Source organism: Alosa pseudoharengus, unplaced genomic scaffold (assembly GCF_046254945.1).
Source record: "Alosa pseudoharengus isolate Yale_2024_CS ecotype anadromous, Long Island Sound unplaced genomic scaffold, YU_APseudo_1.1 YU_APseudo_1.1_scf_6, whole genome shotgun sequence".
NCBI lineage: Eukaryota > Metazoa > Chordata > Actinopteri > Clupeiformes > Clupeidae > Alosa > Alosa pseudoharengus.
In genome coordinates, this window is record NW_027468848.1 from 12,410,256 (window position 1) to 12,430,800 (window position 20,545).

At 44.1% G+C, this 20,545-nt stretch overlaps 1 protein-coding gene across 2 annotated transcripts in view; it reads left to right on the plus strand.

Annotated features, from left to right (window-relative positions):
* Positions 1-20,545, plus strand: part of LOC143106729 (metal transporter CNNM4) — a 44,319-nt gene that overhangs the window by 19,438 nt on the left and 4,336 nt on the right. The window contains exons 4-7 of one of the 2 annotated variants that reach the window (XM_076271174.1): positions 260-429; positions 13,578-13,659; positions 15,504-15,560; positions 19,053-19,228. In XM_076271174.1, coding sequence (XP_076127289.1) covers positions 260-429; positions 13,578-13,659; positions 15,504-15,560; positions 19,053-19,228 — 485 coding nt within the window. The remainder of the gene's footprint in view (positions 1-259; positions 430-13,577; positions 13,660-15,503; positions 15,561-19,052; positions 19,229-20,545) is intronic. The other variant, XM_076271173.1, reaches the window with a different exon arrangement.

Below are 20,545 nucleotides of genomic sequence, written 5' to 3' on the forward strand. Positions count from 1 at the left end.
TCTTAGCGTGTTCAATACTTTTTCCCTGTGCCATTCCACTTTTTTACTCATAACACTACTTTTAGACATTAATGTTTGGATTTTTATATATGTGTGGATTACCTAAGTTAATACTAATGTCCGGTGAAAATTTCATGCGAATAGCCTCACTGGAAGAATACTTACTGAAAAAAATGTTGACGTGTTCAATACTTATTTTCCCCGCTGTATTTAAGAATCCAATAGCTTACTTCTCCCTTTGCCGTTCTTCAAAACTCAGAGGTGGGCCTATTCAGCCCAGACCAGATCTCGGAGAAGGTTCTTCTGAGAATCCTCAAGCACCCAGACGTGATCCAGGAGATCAAGTTCAACGAGAATGACAAGCGCTCGACACAGCACTACATCTACCAGAGGGGCAAAGCTGTCGACTACTTCATCCTCATCTTGCAGGTAACCTAATTTTTCACATGAGGCAGTTTGTGTTTATAGTTGCTTTGTTTGTAAAATCTCAGTTGAAACAAGCCAGGCTTGAAAAGAGATGAAATTATACTGCATGTTTGACATGGTACCTGAGTCAGGTTTCATGCAAAGCAATTTAAAGGAACCGTATGTAAAAAATGTATTTCAATTAAAAAAATTGCCCTGATATGTCACTAGACATTAAGAAATCATGTTCATTTCAAATACTTATATCACTGACAACAGTAGTCTGGCCAGGATATTGTCATTTAAAAAGTGAAGTTGCAGCCCTCAACTGATGTTGATGTTGTCATGTTGTGTTTTGGCCTAATGCGCCACCCTCCACCTATCTACTAATCACAAAGTCAGTAGTGTTTCGTCATCCGGTTGCCAACTCTGCTAGTCAGAGGGGAGGGGAAGGGGATACACCGCTCTACAGTAATTTGAAAGTGATTGTAGTACCCGTTTCGGCCACAATCTTACATACGGTTCCTTTAATGTATACTCAACAAAAAACTTGGAAACTTTTTGAAAACCAAAATTACTTGGTTCTGTTGTAGAACATGATTTGTTACCGCACAAAGATGAAACCAGGACCTGCCCATCCCAAGCCTTATAGCACAGGGTGGTGATTCTATGCACTGCACTAGTATCTGTTTAAATAAGGTGTTTGTTTTCCATTTAAACCCCTTATAGTCTAGGTCAATTTGTAAAAGAAATTAACCCTGAAGGCAAATCATGTTAATTTTTGGCATACAACATTTTTAGGGGTTTTGAAGGGTGCTGAATTCAAATCTTTTGTATGCCAGGCTCAAAAATGTCCCATAATGCCTCAAAATGGAGAAATCCAATATGGCCGCCGCCGCCAGGTCAAAATCTAATTAATCACGTAGCTTTTGGACTGTACAAGGTAAAAACCTGAATGTAATGTGCTTTTATAGGTTTTCACATATAGGGAATTCAATGACATGCTCAGATTTAAGATCAAGACTAGAGAAAATGCTTGAAGTTAATGTACATGGTTAAAATTGTTGTCTCGGATAATGAATAATTCATGAAAAAAGAGGACCATAAAACAGGTTGATGGCTTTCTGCAGAATTTACTTGAAACATGTTTAGAAACAAAGTTGATTACCATATTTTAACTATCTATTTATATTATTCACCTGTATTTATCTATTTATCTGTATTTTAACTATTTATTTAATAATGCATATTTTCCTATATATTTACTAATTAATCAATTCTATTCTATTCAATTCTTTGAACTTCTTGGTATGAAGAGGTAGGCTACACACTTAGGCTATCCTAATCATCCTCATCCTCCTCTTCTCTCCTCCCAGCAGTGTTCTGACAGTTGCTGCTGCAGCTGCATGACTCCATGCATAACATGCCACTTTTCCTGCAACTGCAGCAAAGGCTTAGACATCCCTTGAAGCAACCACAGGAGGTGATCTCCTTACAAGCTTTTGGAATTGGTGAGAGATAGTAGCTGTGGCACTAACTGATCATCCACATTTGGATGGCCATGATAAGTGTGTGTTGTGTTTGGGCCACCAACATGCTTTCTTGGCAAGGGACGCCCCCCAGACGTGCATTAATTGTTTTATTATGCCTACACACACAAGGGAAGCCCGTTGTCGTTTTTTCTGTGGTAAACGTGCGGGTTCTCCTGTTTCCGAGGGGCCGTCAAGAAAGATGGCAAGAGTAGCCAGAGGAATTGGGGAATCCTCAGCAGCCTCACTGTTTTCTCTTAGCACAAGGCCTGCAGTTCACCAACCTGCTCCTCCTACCAGTCCGTGTGAGCTGGAGGAGGAAGATGAGGAGGTCATTATGGACGTTGAGACTGTTCTCTCGTCTGAGGGAGAGTAGTTACCTTGTGCACAGCCCTGTGCAGCCAGCCCGGTGGGAGGCGAGCTGGCCCATCTGTTTGAGGAGGTCGTTGACAGGGCATCCAGGGCTTTTGATATTCCCCTTCCAGAGAAGCCCCTTGCCTCTGCGTCTAGGTTCCACAGAGACATGACTGAGCACCCAGTGGTGGCGCTCATTCCCCTCCTACCAGACTTTAGCGACTTGGTCTGTCGCCAGTTTTCCTCCCCAACTACTTTTCGTAGGTGGTCTGGACAGGCTAAGGTGCTTTCCAACATGCACGGCGAAGGGCTGATTGGTTGTGGCTCGCTCCTCCCAGTGGATCAAGCTTTGGAGCCCCTCTTCTCCTCCCCCAACTCCCTCTTTGGTGGTCCCTCCTGCCTCAGTGCCAATGGCAGGACTATGGAGGCTCTGCTGGGTAAGCTGCATAGGCCCATAGCGATGCAAGTCCACCTGGCTAACACAGCGGCCATTCTGTCCCTGTATGTTCGACACCTCTCTGGTCTCTTGCAAAGCAGTGTTGGTGATCCCGCTCTTTTGAGAGAGCTCCAGTCAGCCTCTCTGTGCCTCGCTGCAGTGTCTAAGGAGCAGGTAGTGGCATCAGGTCACAGGCAACCACACTGTTGCAGCAGGCACTTGACAGCCGCCGCTGTGCAGAAGAGGTGTCAGGGTCTCTTGACAGGCATGCCAGGGGCGCTAGGCGTCCTAGGGCATTCACGCCTCAGCTAACACCTACCTTGGGGCATCCGTCTTGGGGGCCGTCTGATCTCAGGCAGCGGCTTCAGGCATCCCTGGGCGCTGGGTACCCGCCCACAAGCTGGCCGGGGGGGGCCAGCGTGCTAGTGGCCGTGGCCCCTCCAGGCGCCCTCGTCGTTCCTGACAATCTCCGGGCCAGCCAGCCTCGCCTCTCAGCTCTATGCAGGAAGGCTTGGCTGGCCTTATGAGTGGATCCATGGGTGCTCTTCACCATGAGCCATGGGTACCGCCTGCAGTTCAGGACCAAACCCCGTGTGGGTTACCTTGGTGAGCAGTACCATGCACACTCAGACCTTACGTGCATAGCTGTCCACCCTTCTGGACAAGAGGGTGATAAGGGAAGTCAGGAGTTCAAACCCCCAAGCGGAGTTCTTCTCCCGTTATTTTCTTGTACCCAAGCGCACAGGGGACCTTCGTCCTATTTTAGACTTCAGGGGTCTCAACGTGCACCTCTGGTCCCTAAGGTGCAGGTTCATCATAGTTCCGAGGGTGTGGCAAGCCATCAATGCAGGGGACTGGTTTGCTACCATCGACCTGCAGGATGCTTATTTTCAGATACCCATCTGGCCGGGGCATTGGCGGTTCCTGAGGTTTGCGTTCGAGGGTCGGCCTTCCTGGGCATGGTCCTGGACTCCAGGAGGGCATCCGTGACTCTCTCACCGGTGAGACAGCAGTATTTTGCCGCATGTCGCTTCACGTTGCACGCCCAGGTGGAGTCGAAACTCTGCCTTCGCCTCTTGGGCCTTATGGTGGCAATGGTGCAGGTAGTCCCCCTTGCCCTCCCTCACATGCTCCCAGTCCAGAGGTGCCTGTTGAGCCTAGGCCTGTGCCCCCAAGGGCCCTCCCAGGCCAAGGTGACTGTGTCCCGCAGGCTTCACAGGCCCTACACTGGTGGAGAGATCCCGCCAACACCGAGAGGGGGAGTGCCATGGGACTGGTGATTCATCGCCGGGTCGTATTTACAGACACATCCCCAGTAGGCTGGGGCACCGTTCTCGATGGTCTGGGCATCAATGGTCTCTGGACGGACCCTTGGCTATCCTAGCACATCAATGTCCTGGAGCTGAGGGCCGCTCTCCTCGCCCTCCAGCACTTTCTACCGTGGCTAAGAGGCCAACATGTGATGGTGAGGACCGACAGCACAGTGACTGCGGCCTACAACAGACAGGGGGGCTTGGGGTCTCCAGGTCTTTGCAGCCTGCCGGCTCTGGGCTCACCCCCTGTTCAGCTCTCTCAGAGCAGTTCATGTGCCGGGGGCCTTGAATGCTGCGGCCGACATCTTGTCAAGAGGGGGCCCACATCCCGGAGAGTGGAGGCTCTAGTTAGCTTCTTCCTATTCACAAAGGCTAACTAGCTAACGTTTTTTTAGTTTCTTATAATATATTAATTATTCTGTTAGCCTATACATAATACTCACATAACAATCTTTACATGCTATTACAGATGTATTATATGGTCCTAAACAAATTGTTATGATATTATGTTATAGTTTACCTGTTACTGCTGAGCATCATGTGAGGGGAGCGACATAATTCACAAGCGCCTCCTCAGTGTGTTGATAGAGGGTGTGGCCTCATTCAGGGTTACATATGGGTATTTGTGTGTGTAGGGGTAAGGGTAGGGGTGGGATGGGCAAAGCACACTGGACATCAAAACAATAGGCTGAGGTACAATATTTCATTAGTAGGCAAATCTAGTAGTAACAGTTTTAAACATAGGCCTTTAGCTTAAGAGTTTCAAGCATTTTCTTGAAATACTAAATAAATAGTTAAAATACAGATAAATAATATAAATAGATAGTTAAAATATGGTAATCAACCTTGCTTCTAAACATGTTTCAAGTAAATTCTTCAGAAAGCCATCAACCTGTTTCATGGTCCTCTTTTTTCATGAATAATTCATTATCCGAGACAACAATGTTAACCATGTACATTCATTTCAAGCATTTTCTTTAGTCTTGATCTTAAATCTGAGCATGGCATTGAATTCCCTATATGTGAAAACCTATAAAAGCACATTACATTCAGGTTTTTACCTTGTACAGTCCAAAAGATAAGTGATTGATTAGATTTTGACCTGGCGGCAGTGGCCATATTGGATTTCTCCATTTTGGGGCATTATGGGACATTTTTGAGCCTGGCATACAGAAGATTTGAATTCAGCACCCTTCAAAACCCCTAAAAATGTTGTATGCCAAAAATTAACATGATTTGCCTTCGGGACTTTAAATAAGCACATTTTCCAAAATCCTGCCTAGTCTATTATCTAATGCAATAGGTTAAAGAGCAAATTATGTATTGCGCTGTTGCTAACAACATATCCTAGGGAGTGTAGGCGGGTGTGGAGAGGAAGTCATTCAGCTGTATCAGTGCTTCTCGCTCTTGTCTATGCAGAGTCAAGGCATTACAGTCAACAGGTTATAACCTGGGTTTTAAAACCCCCATTACCAGTATTGGGCTCTCAGGAGACACTTGTTTTTGGCAAGAAAAAAAAAAATGGCTTCAAAGGCTGGCTCAAGGCCAGTGAGCTCACGGTTAACACCATCTTCAGCCTCCTCTGTGTGGGGAGGGCTGAGGTGACGAGCCTGACTGATCTGACTGATCTGGTCCAGGGAGGGGGCACTGGTGAGGAGGAGGTTGTCTTGGAGGTCCTGGAAGAGTGAGGGAGTATGTTTGTTAGTAGAAGATCTAGTCTTGTAAAGATGAGGGGGGTGTGGTGTAAAGTAAACTTGTTAAAACTGGGGCCTTTGAGCGGCTCATCTGTTTGCTTCGTATAGGATAGGATAGTGAGGCTATGGCTAACGTTACTAAGGAGAGTCAGGTAGTCACTTGGAGACACAGAGGAGAGAATGAAGAGCATGGGGCGTTGTGGGTTATGGTGGGGTCAACCCTGCTCTGCCATAATTGATCCCATTTGCAGACGCATGAAGGGGATAGGTCAATAACCTGCATTTGCCAGTGTTAATCCCTCCCCCTAATCTGCAGTAGGTGGATGGGGTTCATAAATAGCATGGGTTGGTGCTAGGCTGGGAGCATTAAAGATGGGCATTAAAGATGGCTTGGCTTGCTCAGATCTAGGAAATGTGTGGACTCTTCTGAATTGCTGTTTTCCAGACGTGGACATTTGATTGAAAGTCTTGGAAAAGTCTGGAAGTTTTGCTCATAGCAACACGGGTACACAACAATGCAATGAAAGGTCAGGTTAAAATGAAAATACTTCTTACAAACCTACAAAAAGTAAACATCTCAAAGGAAAAGCAATCAGTCATACAGAAATATAGGTAATTTTTGTGGAATGGAACTTGAATTTAAGAGAAGGGCAAGCACCCTGTTAATGTTCATTCCAACTTCTTCCACTCTTAGCCGCATGTCGGACACCATTCTTAAAGATGGTGGCAGCCAGCTGGGATGCTATCTGGCTGAAGCTAACCGATCCCCTGCTATGTATTCCACCCCTTCTGCTTTTAAGATATGATATATGATACCTATGCAAATTAGATTCAACTTTATTGTCATTGTGCAGAGTACACGTACAGAGACAATGGGGAAATTGGCTATTAAATATTTGGAAGGAAAGAATGTTCGCTGTCGGCTTAACAGTTGATTGTGCTTAGTTTGATTGTGATTAGTGCCATCTAGAGTTTTACAGGCCTTCCATTTTACCATGACGACCCTTTTCCCCCTTCACAGGGAAGATTTGTGTGGTTTAGATATACAGAAATAGCAAGGACAACATTTTATGAGATGAGCCACACTAATCATTTTCCTGTGTCCCAGTGTATATAGCTTTATTTACAGACTCAAAGTCCAGACAGAAAGCACACACAACATATTACATAAAGTGTACATATAAGCACAAATAGATGCATACAGGCATAAAAAGTCCTCAGTCATTAAAACAGATACAAATGTGTGTTCCAGTGTTTCCAAAAGAAGGAAGAGTATATTTTATCACTAAGTGCAAGGTTGGCTAAGGCCATTCAAATTCTATTCTTTGACTCAGTTAATCGTTAAATGAATCTGTACATAAACTTCCTTAGCACAGCACAAAAAATGGGGACGTTACTTGTCACAAATTGCTACAGTAAAGTTGGGCAGTTGGACACTTCAGCAGGATTCATTGCATCACTCTATGCCACCTTTTATCTTATTCAGCTTTACTTTACTGTAGCTTCACCATAGGTGAGTTGTTTAAAGTGGAGTATAGTATGCTCTAAAAAGAGCTGTTTTGACGTCTTCAGTGCACATATGAAATTTGCGTGTCAGCATATTTGCTTGTGGATATAATTTACAGCACTGGTACTGTATGTATGACATAAACATTCAAGTTGTGGGCTCTTTGTTCTAATGAGAGTCAAGGCCTCCACAAATAGGCGACGATATTAGTGTGAAGCACTCCACTTTCAACACCTGATTACATTAGATTCCATGGTTTTCAATACAACTCCACACACCAGTGTCAAACTCTGCCGCTGCCACTGCCACTGCGTCCATTACGCATCAGTTCTATTTTTGTTGATGAGGCTCAGTAAAAATCCATTGTTTATTGAATGCTTGTCAGGTAAAAAAAAAATGCTGATGTGTGTTGCAAGTGATGGCACACTCATGTCGGAGGCTATTTTCGGAGCGCTGCAGTCAGTCCACTTTCCAGGCAGCCCATCTCCACACTCTGAACTCCGCTACCACAGACCCCTGAGGTCTTCCCACGGTCTGATGTGTCACCGCATCCACCTAAACAGTCATTAGTCTGAGACACAAATCCAGTTATCATTAAGCACAACAAGCCCACCCCAATTCCCCCTTCATCATTGCAGTGGTATGTGCTCAGCATGAGAAAATGCCAGGAACAGAATGTTCCATGCATAGGTATTAGAGTTGGTTGGTGGTGTGTGTGTGTGTGTGTGTGTGTGGGGGGGGGGGGGGGGGTCACATTCAAGTTGGTATTAGGAGTTCAGTTAATTATGAGGTGTGTTTATTTGTTTGGTTTTGTGTGTGTGTGTGTGTGTGTTTGTTAGTGTTTATGTGTTCATAAGTGTGTGTGTGTTTGTGTGTGTGTGTGTGTTTGTTAGTGTTTATGTGTTCATAAGTGTGTGTGTGTGTGTGTGTGTGTGTGTGTGTGTGTGTGTGTGTGTTTGTTAGTGTTTATGTGTTCATAAGTGTGTGTGTGTGTGTTTGTGTGTTCATAAGTGTGTGTGTGTGTGTGTTTGTGTGTTTGTGTGTTCATAAGTGTGTGCGTGTTTGTGTGTGTGTGTGTGTGTGTTTGTGTGTGTTTATGTGTTCATAAGTGTGTGTGTGTGTGTTTGTGTGTGTTTATGTGTTCATAAGTGTGTGTGTGTGTGTGTGTGTGTGTGTGTGTGTGTGTGTGTGTTTGTGTGTGTTTGTGTGTGTGTTTGTGTGTGTGTTTGTGTGTGTGTGTGTGTGTTTGTTAGTGTTTATGTGTTCATAAGTGTGTGTGTGTTTGTGTTTGTTAGTGTTTATGTGTTCATAAGTGTGTGTGTGTTTGTGTGTTCATAAGTGTGTGTGTGTGTGTGTGTGTGTGTGTGTGTGTGTGTGTGTGTGTGTGTGTTCATAAGTGTGTGTGTGTGTGTGTGTGTTTGTGTGTGTGTGTGTTTGTTAGTGTTTATGTGTTCATAAGTGTGTGTGTGTGTGTGTGTGTGTGTGTGTGTGTGTGTGTGTGTGTGTGTGTGTGTGTGTGTGTGTGTGTGTGTGTGTGTGTGTGTGTGTGTGTGTGTGTGTGTGTGTGTGTGTGTGTGTGTGTGTGTGTGTGTGTGTGTGTGTGTGTGTGTGTGTGTGTGTGTTTAGAGGCTTTACTGGGGAGGGGCAGATATGGAAAAGCGGCCCATTGTTGTTGGTTTCCATTTCTCTGTTGAGCCCTCTTCAGTAATAATGACGAGATGACCTCACTTGGGGACTTCTCCTCCCCACTCTTCTGTTCGTTTCTCGCAACGGGAGATGGTGAGATCGAGGAAGAAAAAACTGAGAGGGTGGGAGAGCTGTAAAGAGAAGATGCGGTAGGAAAAAATGGTGGAACGATGTAAAGATGGAATCAGAGCAAGTTAAAGAGAATGAGGGAGAGGTGAACATGGGACAAAAAGGCCTCAAAGGTTGAAAGGTTGAGGACACAGACACACATGAAAAGCATAGCAGATTGCCATGGACCCTGGAACAGGCCTGGCTGAAATGCGGGTCAGGTATACTGACCAGATCTTGGCCAGAATCGGGCTGCTTAGTGGGTGTCCAGGGCAACAAAAGTGTTTTAATGAGGCCAAAGTGAATGGCCATCCTGGCGCTCACTGAGTCGCTCAGCCCTCGGTGCATCCCTGGACCGACCTGATGGTGAAAAGAGGAAAGGAATCACAGCAGGTTAGAGAATGACAGCAATAAAAAAAATGGGTGAATGGCAGTATGTTACTGCTGTTATTTTTAAGAAAACTGAATTGTGGTCATCCTTGTTAAAGGGCAAATCTCAGAGTCTATTTTTGGATGATAACAAGTCTACATTTTTGGTTAGGCACCAACAATATTTGTTAGTGATTTGTGTCCTTACTAGGTAGTGACAGTGTTGGTAGTAATAATGAAAGTATGTGTGCCAAATTGGCCATGACACCCAAGTCCTGTGACACTATCTCACTTCTTTTCCCACCCTTTTTGGAAGGCAACATGTTGCATCAACATGGTGGTATGTAAAAACAAACAAACAAATAAGCAAACGATAACATTAGCTAGCCATTACGTGCATATTAGCGAGAGGACCGGAGTGGACCATGGCTGCCCTGCCCTGTGAGCCCCGGGCTGAGTCACTGCCTCATCCTCTTAAGTGACTCAAGGGAAGACGTCGGGTGTGTTCGAAACGGGAGACAGCTGCCTACTGCCTCCCTCCCTACATAGAGAGCTGTCTCACTAGACATGACTTTGGATTAAATTCATCTTTTATAAAAAAATAAAAGGAGCGTAGCACTCTAGAATCTTTGGTTAACACTACGGTATGACGTTAGCAAAGGCCTGACGTTAAACTAAATTAGCTTACGTAAGCTAGCAGGCTAATGGTATAAATTTGTTTTACGGCCGGCAGATATATCAGACCAGACGCTATTAATGGTTACAACAATGGCATAATCAGATAGTAAATTGTTTATTTCTCATCTCTAATCTACAAATCTAAGCAAAATAAGGTCACACAAATGACATTTTAAACAGATTCAGCAGCCATTACCGATGTCATCCGCCATGTTTGTTTACCTTTCACAGCTGTTTCAGACGTTGCCGCAAGGGATTATGGGTAGGAGGGAGCATGAAGTGTGGATCGATGCTGCCTCCAAAAATAAGATATCTTAAAAGGCAGCAGAATTTGTTTTTTCGGTTTCGAACCACACTTGCTGCCTTGCTCCCCAGTTAGATATCTTAAAAGGCAGCAACTTTACCCGTTTCGAACACACCCGTCATCTCCTTCTGTCACTGTGTCTGAGCTATGCATCACCCCTTGGTCAAATGGCCTGGCTGTCCAGTCACGTCAGCCCCTGAAGAAGTGTGACCTGTTGGCATTTCCTCTTTGAGATCCACTCGCCCAGAGTAGAGGCCAGTGGACGGTTAGAAGTAGCTCTGTTGAGAAATAGAGCTGATTTTGTGACAGACTGACCAAGTATGGCCTGTGGAGGTGGGGTGCTGCAGTGAAGGCAAAAGTGAGCCGAAATAAGCGTTTTATATTAGTTTAGTTTTGTAGAAGTTATGATTCTGAATTGAAAAAGGAAAAAAGTTACCATCAAAAATGCCTTGTCATACCTCAAAAAAAAATATATCTTTCACATTCATTACACAAGTGTCTCTCTCCATTCTTGTGTTTCTGTGTATGATTGACAAATACACTTGAACCTTGACCCCATACCACTCCACATTAGCCCGAAATACAAAACAGTCAGGTGAAAGAGTGAATTGTTGTCATTTGACATGTTAACATGTAACATGAACAGTGGGCAAGGCCCCTCTTAAAGCAACCGCTTTCTTTAAAACTGAACTCTAGGAACCCAACTTGGGGTCAGGTTGAGTTCAGTGTGTGAACATTTTCAAGACTGTTTCTGGAGTGTTTATACATTGAACGAACCAGAATAATTCCAGAACAGTCTTTCATGTGCTCATCCATACACATGGTTGTAGTCACCTAATGTGTGTGTTTTTATAATGACAGGCTTGCAGGTAAAATGTTTGTGATATTAGCATGTAATGCTAACTTCCAGTAGACTTCATTGCAGGAAGCCATCTGAGTTAACATACTATATATGTGAACAATAGTTGGTGATCTGGTATGGTCTGGTCTGGTGGTACACTGGGAATCCAATCCGAAATTTTTCTGACAGATATTGCGATTGCGATTTGCGATATGATTTTTGAATGTCAATGAATTTATTCAGTTCAATATTCCAAATGTCTCTTTAATTTGTGCCACCCCTGATTGGTGAGCACGCCTGGTGCACAAAAAGCACAGCACCCCCGACCGAGTATAAAGCTCACCAATCAGAATTTTTTGTGCACACTACGCACACCCACCAACCAGAAGTGGCATATTTAAGGAGGATGAAATTAACATAAAGGTCAGAAATGTGACAAAATGAACTGTGCACGATTATTTGTAGCTTTTGCGATTGGGTAATTGCGCTGGTTCATATTGCAATTACAATTGCGATTGCGATAATTGTGCAGCCATAATCTGATATAGGCGGCCTAAACAGATGACAGTTGTAGTGTTGTCCAATTGCATCGAAGTCCGGAATCAGTCAGTAAACATTGGTCGTATAGTGTTATCCAATTGCGCACAAAAAAAATCTTCAATAAATCTTTCTTTTTTTTATTTTGGGTGTTTGTAGATTATGTAAGGATGTAGCCACTCATCCCTTTGCGTGTATGACAGACAGAATCCCTCTTTATTGAGAGGCACTGATCTAGTCAGTGCCTCTCAGACACTGCCCTTGTCATTCAGCCCATGCAGTGTCACTAACTGTCTGACACCACCTGATTGAGCTGAAGTGTCCAGAAAAACAGGTTGAACTGGGATCATCAGGTGCAGCTCCCTCTTTTTTTCTTTTTTTTTTTTGCCCTTACTCCCGCCCTGCCTTTCACTTTTTCACACGGTTTGTTTCCGCTCCTTATTTTCACTCTTCAAGGTGAGGTGCCGTTTGCTGTCTGCGTTGGTTTGCTTGTGGACCTTTGTGCATGATTTTTTACTGACATTTAATACAGTGCTGACAACACAGGGTGCCTGTACACGTCTGGAATACTATTGAATTATGAATGACTGTTTTCCAAACAAACTGGAAAAGTGTGGGAATTTGGGAGAACGTCGTTAAAAAAGTCAGTATGTTTTCCTCATAGTACTATCCACATATAAAGGCCGGTGTAGTACACAACAAAAGTACACTACAAAACTAGTACAAACTACAGACAACTAGAGGTCTTCAAGAAAGAAAAAAAAAGAAAGTAGTCTGGATTGGTAGACCAGATAGATAGATAGATAGATACTTTATTGATCCCCAAGGGGAAATTCAAGATGCATACATACCTTTTCCTGGATATACTGTTACAAGTTATATTGTCTCTGCTCTGTGTGTGCTCCAGTGGAATAATAAACATTCTCTACCTGTCCTGTAGAGGAACCCAAACATTCCCCCCCCCAACACTCCCTAGTAACATAAACACGTGCCATCTGCTATGTCCCTCCACATAGCTGGGAGGTATGATGACAATGCAGTATTCTTCACTGTGTAAGCTATACCCCCTCCGTCCCCCAACATTGCACCCCTTACACAGGGAGAACTGGAGGGGAAGAGGTATTAAGACCCCAGGGAAATGTGGGACTAGGGAGGGAGACGTGGGTATTTGGATTTGGCGACATATATTAGCGCCCAGGCTTAAAGAGGCATGTCTGTTATTGGTCGACTAGGCAGTGATATCTCACTCTCTCTCTCTCTCTCTCTCTCTCTCTCTCTCTCTCTCTCTCTCTCTCTCTCTCTGTCTCTCTCAAGCATGTTTTCTCTCAGAATTTCTCTGTCTTTCATCTGTCTTTCACTTGTTCTCACTCTCCCACAAATAGAAAAGATGTGACTTGTAGATGTTCTCTGAGGAGGGGGATTAGTTGGTTCGAGCTGCTCCTGTCCCTCTCACATTCCTGGGCAGATCCTCGGCCTTGTGCCCCTAAGCTCTAGATCAAACCAAACACACCATGCTCTCACATGAGTAAGTTAAATACAACACTCAAAAAACACACTGGGTGTTTTGTGTGTGAGAGTGAAGCATTACAGTAAAACATTGTCTGCCTGTGTTTCGTGTTACATCTTGATACAAACTAAACCTTATCTTTCACAATATGCCCCCCAATACATAAACACACACACACACACACATTTTATGTGTGATAGTCTAATGTTGCATTTGAATATCTTTGAGTGTCACTGTGTATGTATTTGTTTGTTTGTTTGTGAGTGTGGTTGCTTCCATATGTGACATTCCTGTATCACTCTCTCATAGGGTCGTGTTGAAGTGGAAGCAGGAAATGAGAACATGATGTTTGAGACTGGACCCTTCTCCTTCTACGGAGTCATGGCTTTGGGTGAGTGGAACATCACGACATGGATATAATATGGCAGTTTGGCAAAGTAAAGGCAAAGGCAATTATACCTTTAATGGTGGTATGGTAATTGTATGCCGTTGATGGTTGCTCCACCAAAGTAAAAACGAATTAATGCTGTTGTCGAAGCAATAAACGCTATTAGCATGCAGGCTTGGTAGTTACCCTAAACAGCAGATCAGTGGGTGACAAAAATAACCACTTTGCAGCCAGTCAGATGGTATGACTGAACCAGTGTGTAAAATACAATAGGGTCTTCTTGTGCCTCTCTTTCATGTGGCCACAGCAACAGGAATCAGAGCGGGTTAATATAGCAGTTACACATCAACTTCGCTCATCAACTTATCAACTCGCCCAGTTATAACATTACTGTTTACTTTCGGCAGTGGAGCATGTCTGTTTCGCTGCTGCCACCTAGAGGTTGATTTTCAATATGGCTAAACAAAAAGTGCAACTGTTTCCTCAATACACATGAATGTACAGTATATGTATTTATCAATACATATGAATAAAAGTGAGATATTGGAAATGTAACTATGTAACTGTATATATATATAACTAATATAACTCTTGAGGAGCACAGGAGTTTATAATAGTATGAATTAGGAGCTCCTTTCATGTGATGCTGTTGCTAAATGACACCCACTAGTGTTGATTGCCTCAAGCATATTGTCAGATTTTTTCTCTCTTTAGCCCTACCAGGGTCCTATTTCTGATGAGAATTAAATCAGGATAAAAATATTTTTTGATTAGTAATTTATCAATTGGGTGCAAAACGTAATCCAGGACTAAGTGTGACACAGTGATTTTGATCCTCAAGTGTTTTTTTTTAAAAGTTAACAAATAACTTTTATGTTACGTTTATGTTTTGTTTTTACCTCTTTTCTCTCCTCACACATCAGTGAAGGGTCCCCAAGGCCATTAGGGGGTACGCCTTGTGAATGTTTTGCCCTTTGCTTCTCTGTCTCTTTTTTCTGTGTGTGTGTGTGTCTTTCTGTCCTTCGCCTCTCAGTTCTCTGTCTCTCTGTGCTTTTTTTCCCTCCTCTCTTTCCTTCCTCGCCTTCTTGCTCGCTCGCTTACTCACTCGCTGTCTCTCAGGTGACCAAGCACCACCCTCAGGTACATGATAAAGGATGTAGTCTGTTCTTGATCAACCCCTACACCCACCCACCCTCCCCCCACACCCCCCACACCCCCACCCTCCTCCCTCAGCTTACTCAACCTTCCCAGCAGCCTCCACTGCTGCGTGTGCGTGCCTCCCCTCCGTGCTGTTGATCCTCCCACCCACCCTAGTAGAAGGATGCCAACAGTGATTCAACGGTTGGTTGTTTTTATGATGACATGAGCATCATAGCACAGTCTGCCCCCAGATCAGGATGACTCTGAGGTAGACTCAGTCTAATTCAGGTGTCGCTTTGCTAACTGGAATGATATGATTATATTGCTACTGTACTCCAACTGATCGGTGGGCATATTGTAATAATCACACATACATGACACCCCCCCCCCCCCATCTTTGTGACCTACTCAGTGTCATTCTACCCTGTGTGGGTCTGTTTGTGTGCCTGTTTGTCTGTCTGTCTGTCTTGACAGTTGTTTTAGTATAAATCTGTATCTGTTGTCTGTCCCTCTATGGATTGTCTTTTGTGCTTTGTCCCCAACCCTCCCCCTTATTCTCTTTCGCTCTTTCTTCTCACTGTCTCTGTCTTTCTTCATTATGTCCTCTGTCAGTCTCACAGATGTGCTCCCTTCTTCCCCTCTTTCTTTCTCTGTCTCTCTCTCTCTCTCTCTCTCTGTCCATCTGTCTGTCTCTGTCTGTCACTCAGTGGTCCCCCCTCGTCCTCGTTTCCTCTCTAAGGGTGCTCTGTTCTCTTGGTTGCCAGGTAAACGCCGGCATGTCTGGGGGTCCTAACCATGAGTTTTGCTTGGGGGGAGGGGGAGGGACCAGCGTGTAGCATTAACCATAGAAGTAGCCAGCTTGAGCAGAGGTAGTTTGGTTCCATCCTTTACTCTGAGCCCTGATTCAGCCAGCCAATGCAGATGGAGCTCTTTGATATGTCTGTTGATAAAGTCCAATCTGGATGGAGAATGTTTAAAGTTAGGACACACGGTACATGGTCATATGATTATTTTAGGCGCATTTGGTCATGTTAAATACATTGGTTTTGGAAACCCATGCCTGGGTTTGCCTGTACATGATGGTATGAGAGCAGTCAGACTGTGGTGTGGTTTCCCATCTTCAGAAGGCAGTCTGTTCTAAGGAGTCTTCTGACATGGACAGTTACCACATTAAACATGTGTGCAAAATTAGCACTTTACTGATCATACAGACTTATCACACACAAAAAATATATATACATAATAAATTATATATATATATATATATATATATATATATATATATATATATATATATATTTTTTTTTTTTTTTTTTTTTAAACTAATCAACAGATGCATCTACCGACAAACTCACCTAAAAGGTTTGCATGCTGGAGAATGATACACTGGACCTGAGTGAAGCAGCTAACGCACCTGTTATTTCTAGAACTAGTTATATGACTCTATAATGGGGTTGGCCCAGTTCCGGCTCTGTCCTGGCAGTGAAAGTGCAGAAGAGCCGAGCCGAGCCAGGGCCAGACCTGAGGTGCGTTCAAATTTGCAAATAAATGTGAATGTTGGCAAACGATTTTCAATTTTCTGTTTGCCTTGAGTTCTGACACCTTATTTACCATCCACTATTAACCCCTAAGCCGGGACAGTCACACCGGTGTAACAGGAATGTTGGAAATTGAACATTCTAAAGAATATCTAGGTTCATTGAATTCAACATGGAATTTTAGAACCTTACATTGTTGCGGAACAGAATCTTCTGTTAGAATGTTCATAACTCCTCGGCTGAAGGGTTAACATCATCAAGTTAACACTTACTGTTACTCTAAGGTCTCCTATTGCACTGCAGTTTCAATGTTATGCATAATTTGTAAGTCACTTTAGATAATAGCATCAGCTGAATGAAGAAATGGAAATCATCAGACCGCTTAGTAAAGACCATACTGTATATTGTGGATGACAGGCGGACTAGTCAAATAACTGGGCAGGTTGTCAGGTCGTCATGGCTGGGTCAGGGCTCTTCACTGAAGGGGAAATAATTTGCAGTACATCAATTAACAACAGGAAGAAGATGGCTCTAGTCATGTATATAGTCAGTTCCATTTCCATTTGCTAAGCAGAACTGCTCATCACTCATTTTTACCCACTCTAACTCAATCAGTCACCTCCTCACAAATCAACCATCACAACATTCCCATCATCAGTGGACAGTAGCCAGCATAGGTGACACTACAGCCAGGCTACACTGGGTCCACAACTGAAGCATTCTGTTCGCGGAACATAAAAATAGTTTTAGAAGATTTTTTTTGGATTGTACATGCTGCTATCACATCTGGTGTAGCCAGTTCCATTGATTACAGTAGAAGGTAATTGTTGCAGCAGACGTTCCACGAACGGAATCCTTCAGTGCCCGGTATAGCCTGCATGTTAGCGTGGAAGGATACTTTTGCAGACATGGTTTCGCACAATGCGGACAGAGACATATAACTTTTGTTTTCCTGCTGTTGTGGATTCATCTCAGCACAGTCAATGCGCACAAGGTCATACAGACACAATTTGCTGGAGCTTCTGCAAGGCAGATGGCAAAATTTGCGTCATCCCCAGTCCCCACTATGCACAGACCACGTCTGCAGATGTATGCGTTTCCTCCTTTACGTGGGTCCAGGAAGTCATGGGAGGAAGGAGAGCAACTCTTTGCTGTCTGTCTGTGTGTGACTCACAACCTGCCAAGTTGATGCCAGGTGGCACAGACCTCTGGGAAATCCCCAGCGTGTGTGTGTGTCTCAGCCACCCCAAGACTTCTTCGATGACCACAAAACTACTGTACCATTATGGCTTGCTTCAGGCTAGTTAAACAGTAGGCTAGTCTAACCACCACCTTCAACACCATCAGGCAAATGAAATGAAGTATTGGATATCTTAATTTGGTTGGTGTTTTCTCTAATGAAATGATACTCGCTCAGGTGTAGCCAGTGAGCTGACAGAGATTCTTTGTGGTGTAACTTCATTGGAAATGCGAAATGCTAGTCCTCGTCCCTATGGTTGTTTTCGGGACACTTTAGCTAGGATTTTTTAGTCTTACGGACGTGCCTCTTACCTCAGTGACAATGTTTGAAAGTGAAAATGGACAATGCCCATAGCAGTGCCACTGGCCATCTGTACACTAATTAACCATGGCCTTCAAAGTATTTGCCGATACTCATTTATCAATTCTGTAGCTGCTGACGAGATGTAGACACTGTCCTAGATCTCTCACACACACACTGAGATCACAGAACCACAGCGGACAAGCCCAAGCAGTAAGACACACACGCATATTTTCACACATGTACAAAACACCTGCTTTTATCTTCTTAGAGCACTCTATGTATTGACAAATATACACACACAAATTAGAAGGCTGTATTATGGTCCAATCATGTTAATACACCACATACACAGTCTGAAGTTAAAGTTGACTGCAGGCCTAGCTAGCATACAGTATTTTCTGCCTTTTGTGTCTAATAGGCACCAGGTCACTACTAGTTTAGTTTTCACCATGAAATTGATACTGCCCTAGTATGAAACATCTGTACGGGGACCTCTAGTGACCGTGAAATGAACATTGTCAGAGACCCACAGCTCATGTTGGGAGCATCAGTTTTATAACCACAGAGGACATGAGTGGTTGTGTCTCTGTCACTCCTTCTCTGTTTTTCTCATCTTGTTCATGATCCTTCTGTTTCATTTTGTCCATTTGTATGTGTGTGTGTGTGTGTGTGTGTGTCCATGCCTGTCTTATTGCACCATCCTCCTGCATTTCCATGCCTCACTCACTGTGGTAGTCCTGCTTCTCATCTCTGATATTTTGTACATGTGACCTGTTGACCTCAGATGTGTCTAGACATGGTGTTGTTTAATCTCACCTTGTTGTCATGTTCTGTGTGTGTGTGCGTGTCTTGTGTTTTCTATGCCCTTATATCCATCATTATACCAGCCATTTTGTATGTGCATAATTAATGTACAGGAAGTGCGTGTGTGTGTGTGTGTGTGTGTGAGAGCATACCTCTGTACCTGTGTGTGCGTGCATGCGCACGCATGCCCACAAGAGTGTGCACAGGTGCACAAATTCATGTGTGCTTGTGTTTGTAGGTGCGCCTGTGTGCAAGCAAGTCTGCAAGTGCGTGTTTGCATACCTGTGCACAATTGGGGTGTGTGTGTGTGTGTGTGCGTGTGTGCGTCTGTGTGTGTTCCACTCACGTTTTGCTGCTTGCCTGCATTGCAGCCTTCCGCTCTCCATCTCACACGGGTGGCCTGAACCACTCGGGCTCCATCAGCCTGTCCGAGCGCCCCGAAAACCTAGCCTTCAGCGGTAGCAACAGCCAGCTCAACAGCCCTGCCAACCCGCAGTATGTTCCCGACTTCTGTGTCAGGGCTCTAACAGACCTGCAGTACGCCAAGGTGAGTGTGTTAGAGACAGACCTCTGGGTCAAGGTCTTCACAGACCTGCAGTACCCCAAGGTGAGTGTGTTAGAGACAGACCTCTGGGTCAAGGTCTTCACAGACCTGCAGTACGCCAAGGTGAGTGTGTTAGAGACAGACCTCTGGGTCAAGGTCTTCACAGACCTGCAGTACGCCAAGGTGAGTGTGTTCGAGACAGACCTCTGGGTCAAGGTCTTCACAGACCTGCAGTACCCCAAGGTGAGTGCATTAGAGATAGACCTCTGGGTCAAGGTCTTCACAGACCTGCAGTACCCCAAGGTGAGTGTGTTAGAGATAGACCTCTGGGTCAAGGTCTTCACAGACCTGCAGTACCCCAAGGTGAGTGTGTTAGAGATAGACCTCTGAGTCAAGGTCTTCACAGACCTGTAGTACGCCAAGGTGATTGCGTTGGAGACGGATGTCTGCATCAGGGCCCTCAAACCTGCAGTACTTATACGTGAGTGATAGAGACAGACAGGTAGTATCGTAGGTGATGGCCAGAGGTGGGACATGTAGAGTAACTCATGAATTAACAACTAATTTGAAACAGTGCACAAAGTACATAGAGTTTTAGCTTAGTGTCTCTTAAAAATATACAAATAATTTGACTGTGTGTAGAGGATTGCCCTAATTCATTTCATAAGTACCCCCACGGTGATACATGAAGTAGTGACTCTGTGACTGTTCAGTCAAATTGGTGGATGAGTCCATTCAAAATATACATTTTATTTCAAATAAATTATTTTAATGTTGAAGTTAAAATATTGATATTTGGTGCCAGCATATTGATAACATCTTGCAAAAGGAAGTTATACGATATATTGCCATATGGATAGTTTGTCCCACCCCTAATGTCGTGGTCAGCTTGCTGTTTGCTGTGGTCTGGTGTAGACACAGGCCATATCAGGGTCAGATGGCTTGACGGAGTTGGATGCATGTTGCTGGATACATGTCTGGGTTACTCATATACTGATGTATTCTCACTTACGATCACACACACACGCACACACCAAGATGCACACTCACGCAAGTGCCCCCACACACACACACACAAACACACACACATACACAGACATTTATTCACAGATATACACACACACTGACACACACAAACACGGAAAGATACATACACATTTTGCTTTTAAACTGTGACATCACTGAGGGATGAACACCGAAAGATGCATACGCATTTTGCATCTAAACTGTGACATCACTGAGGAATGCATGGAGTGGTGAAGCGTGTTTTATAACTAGTCTGATGGCTCATGCAGTGTGTTGTTGCCAAGTCATGTAGTT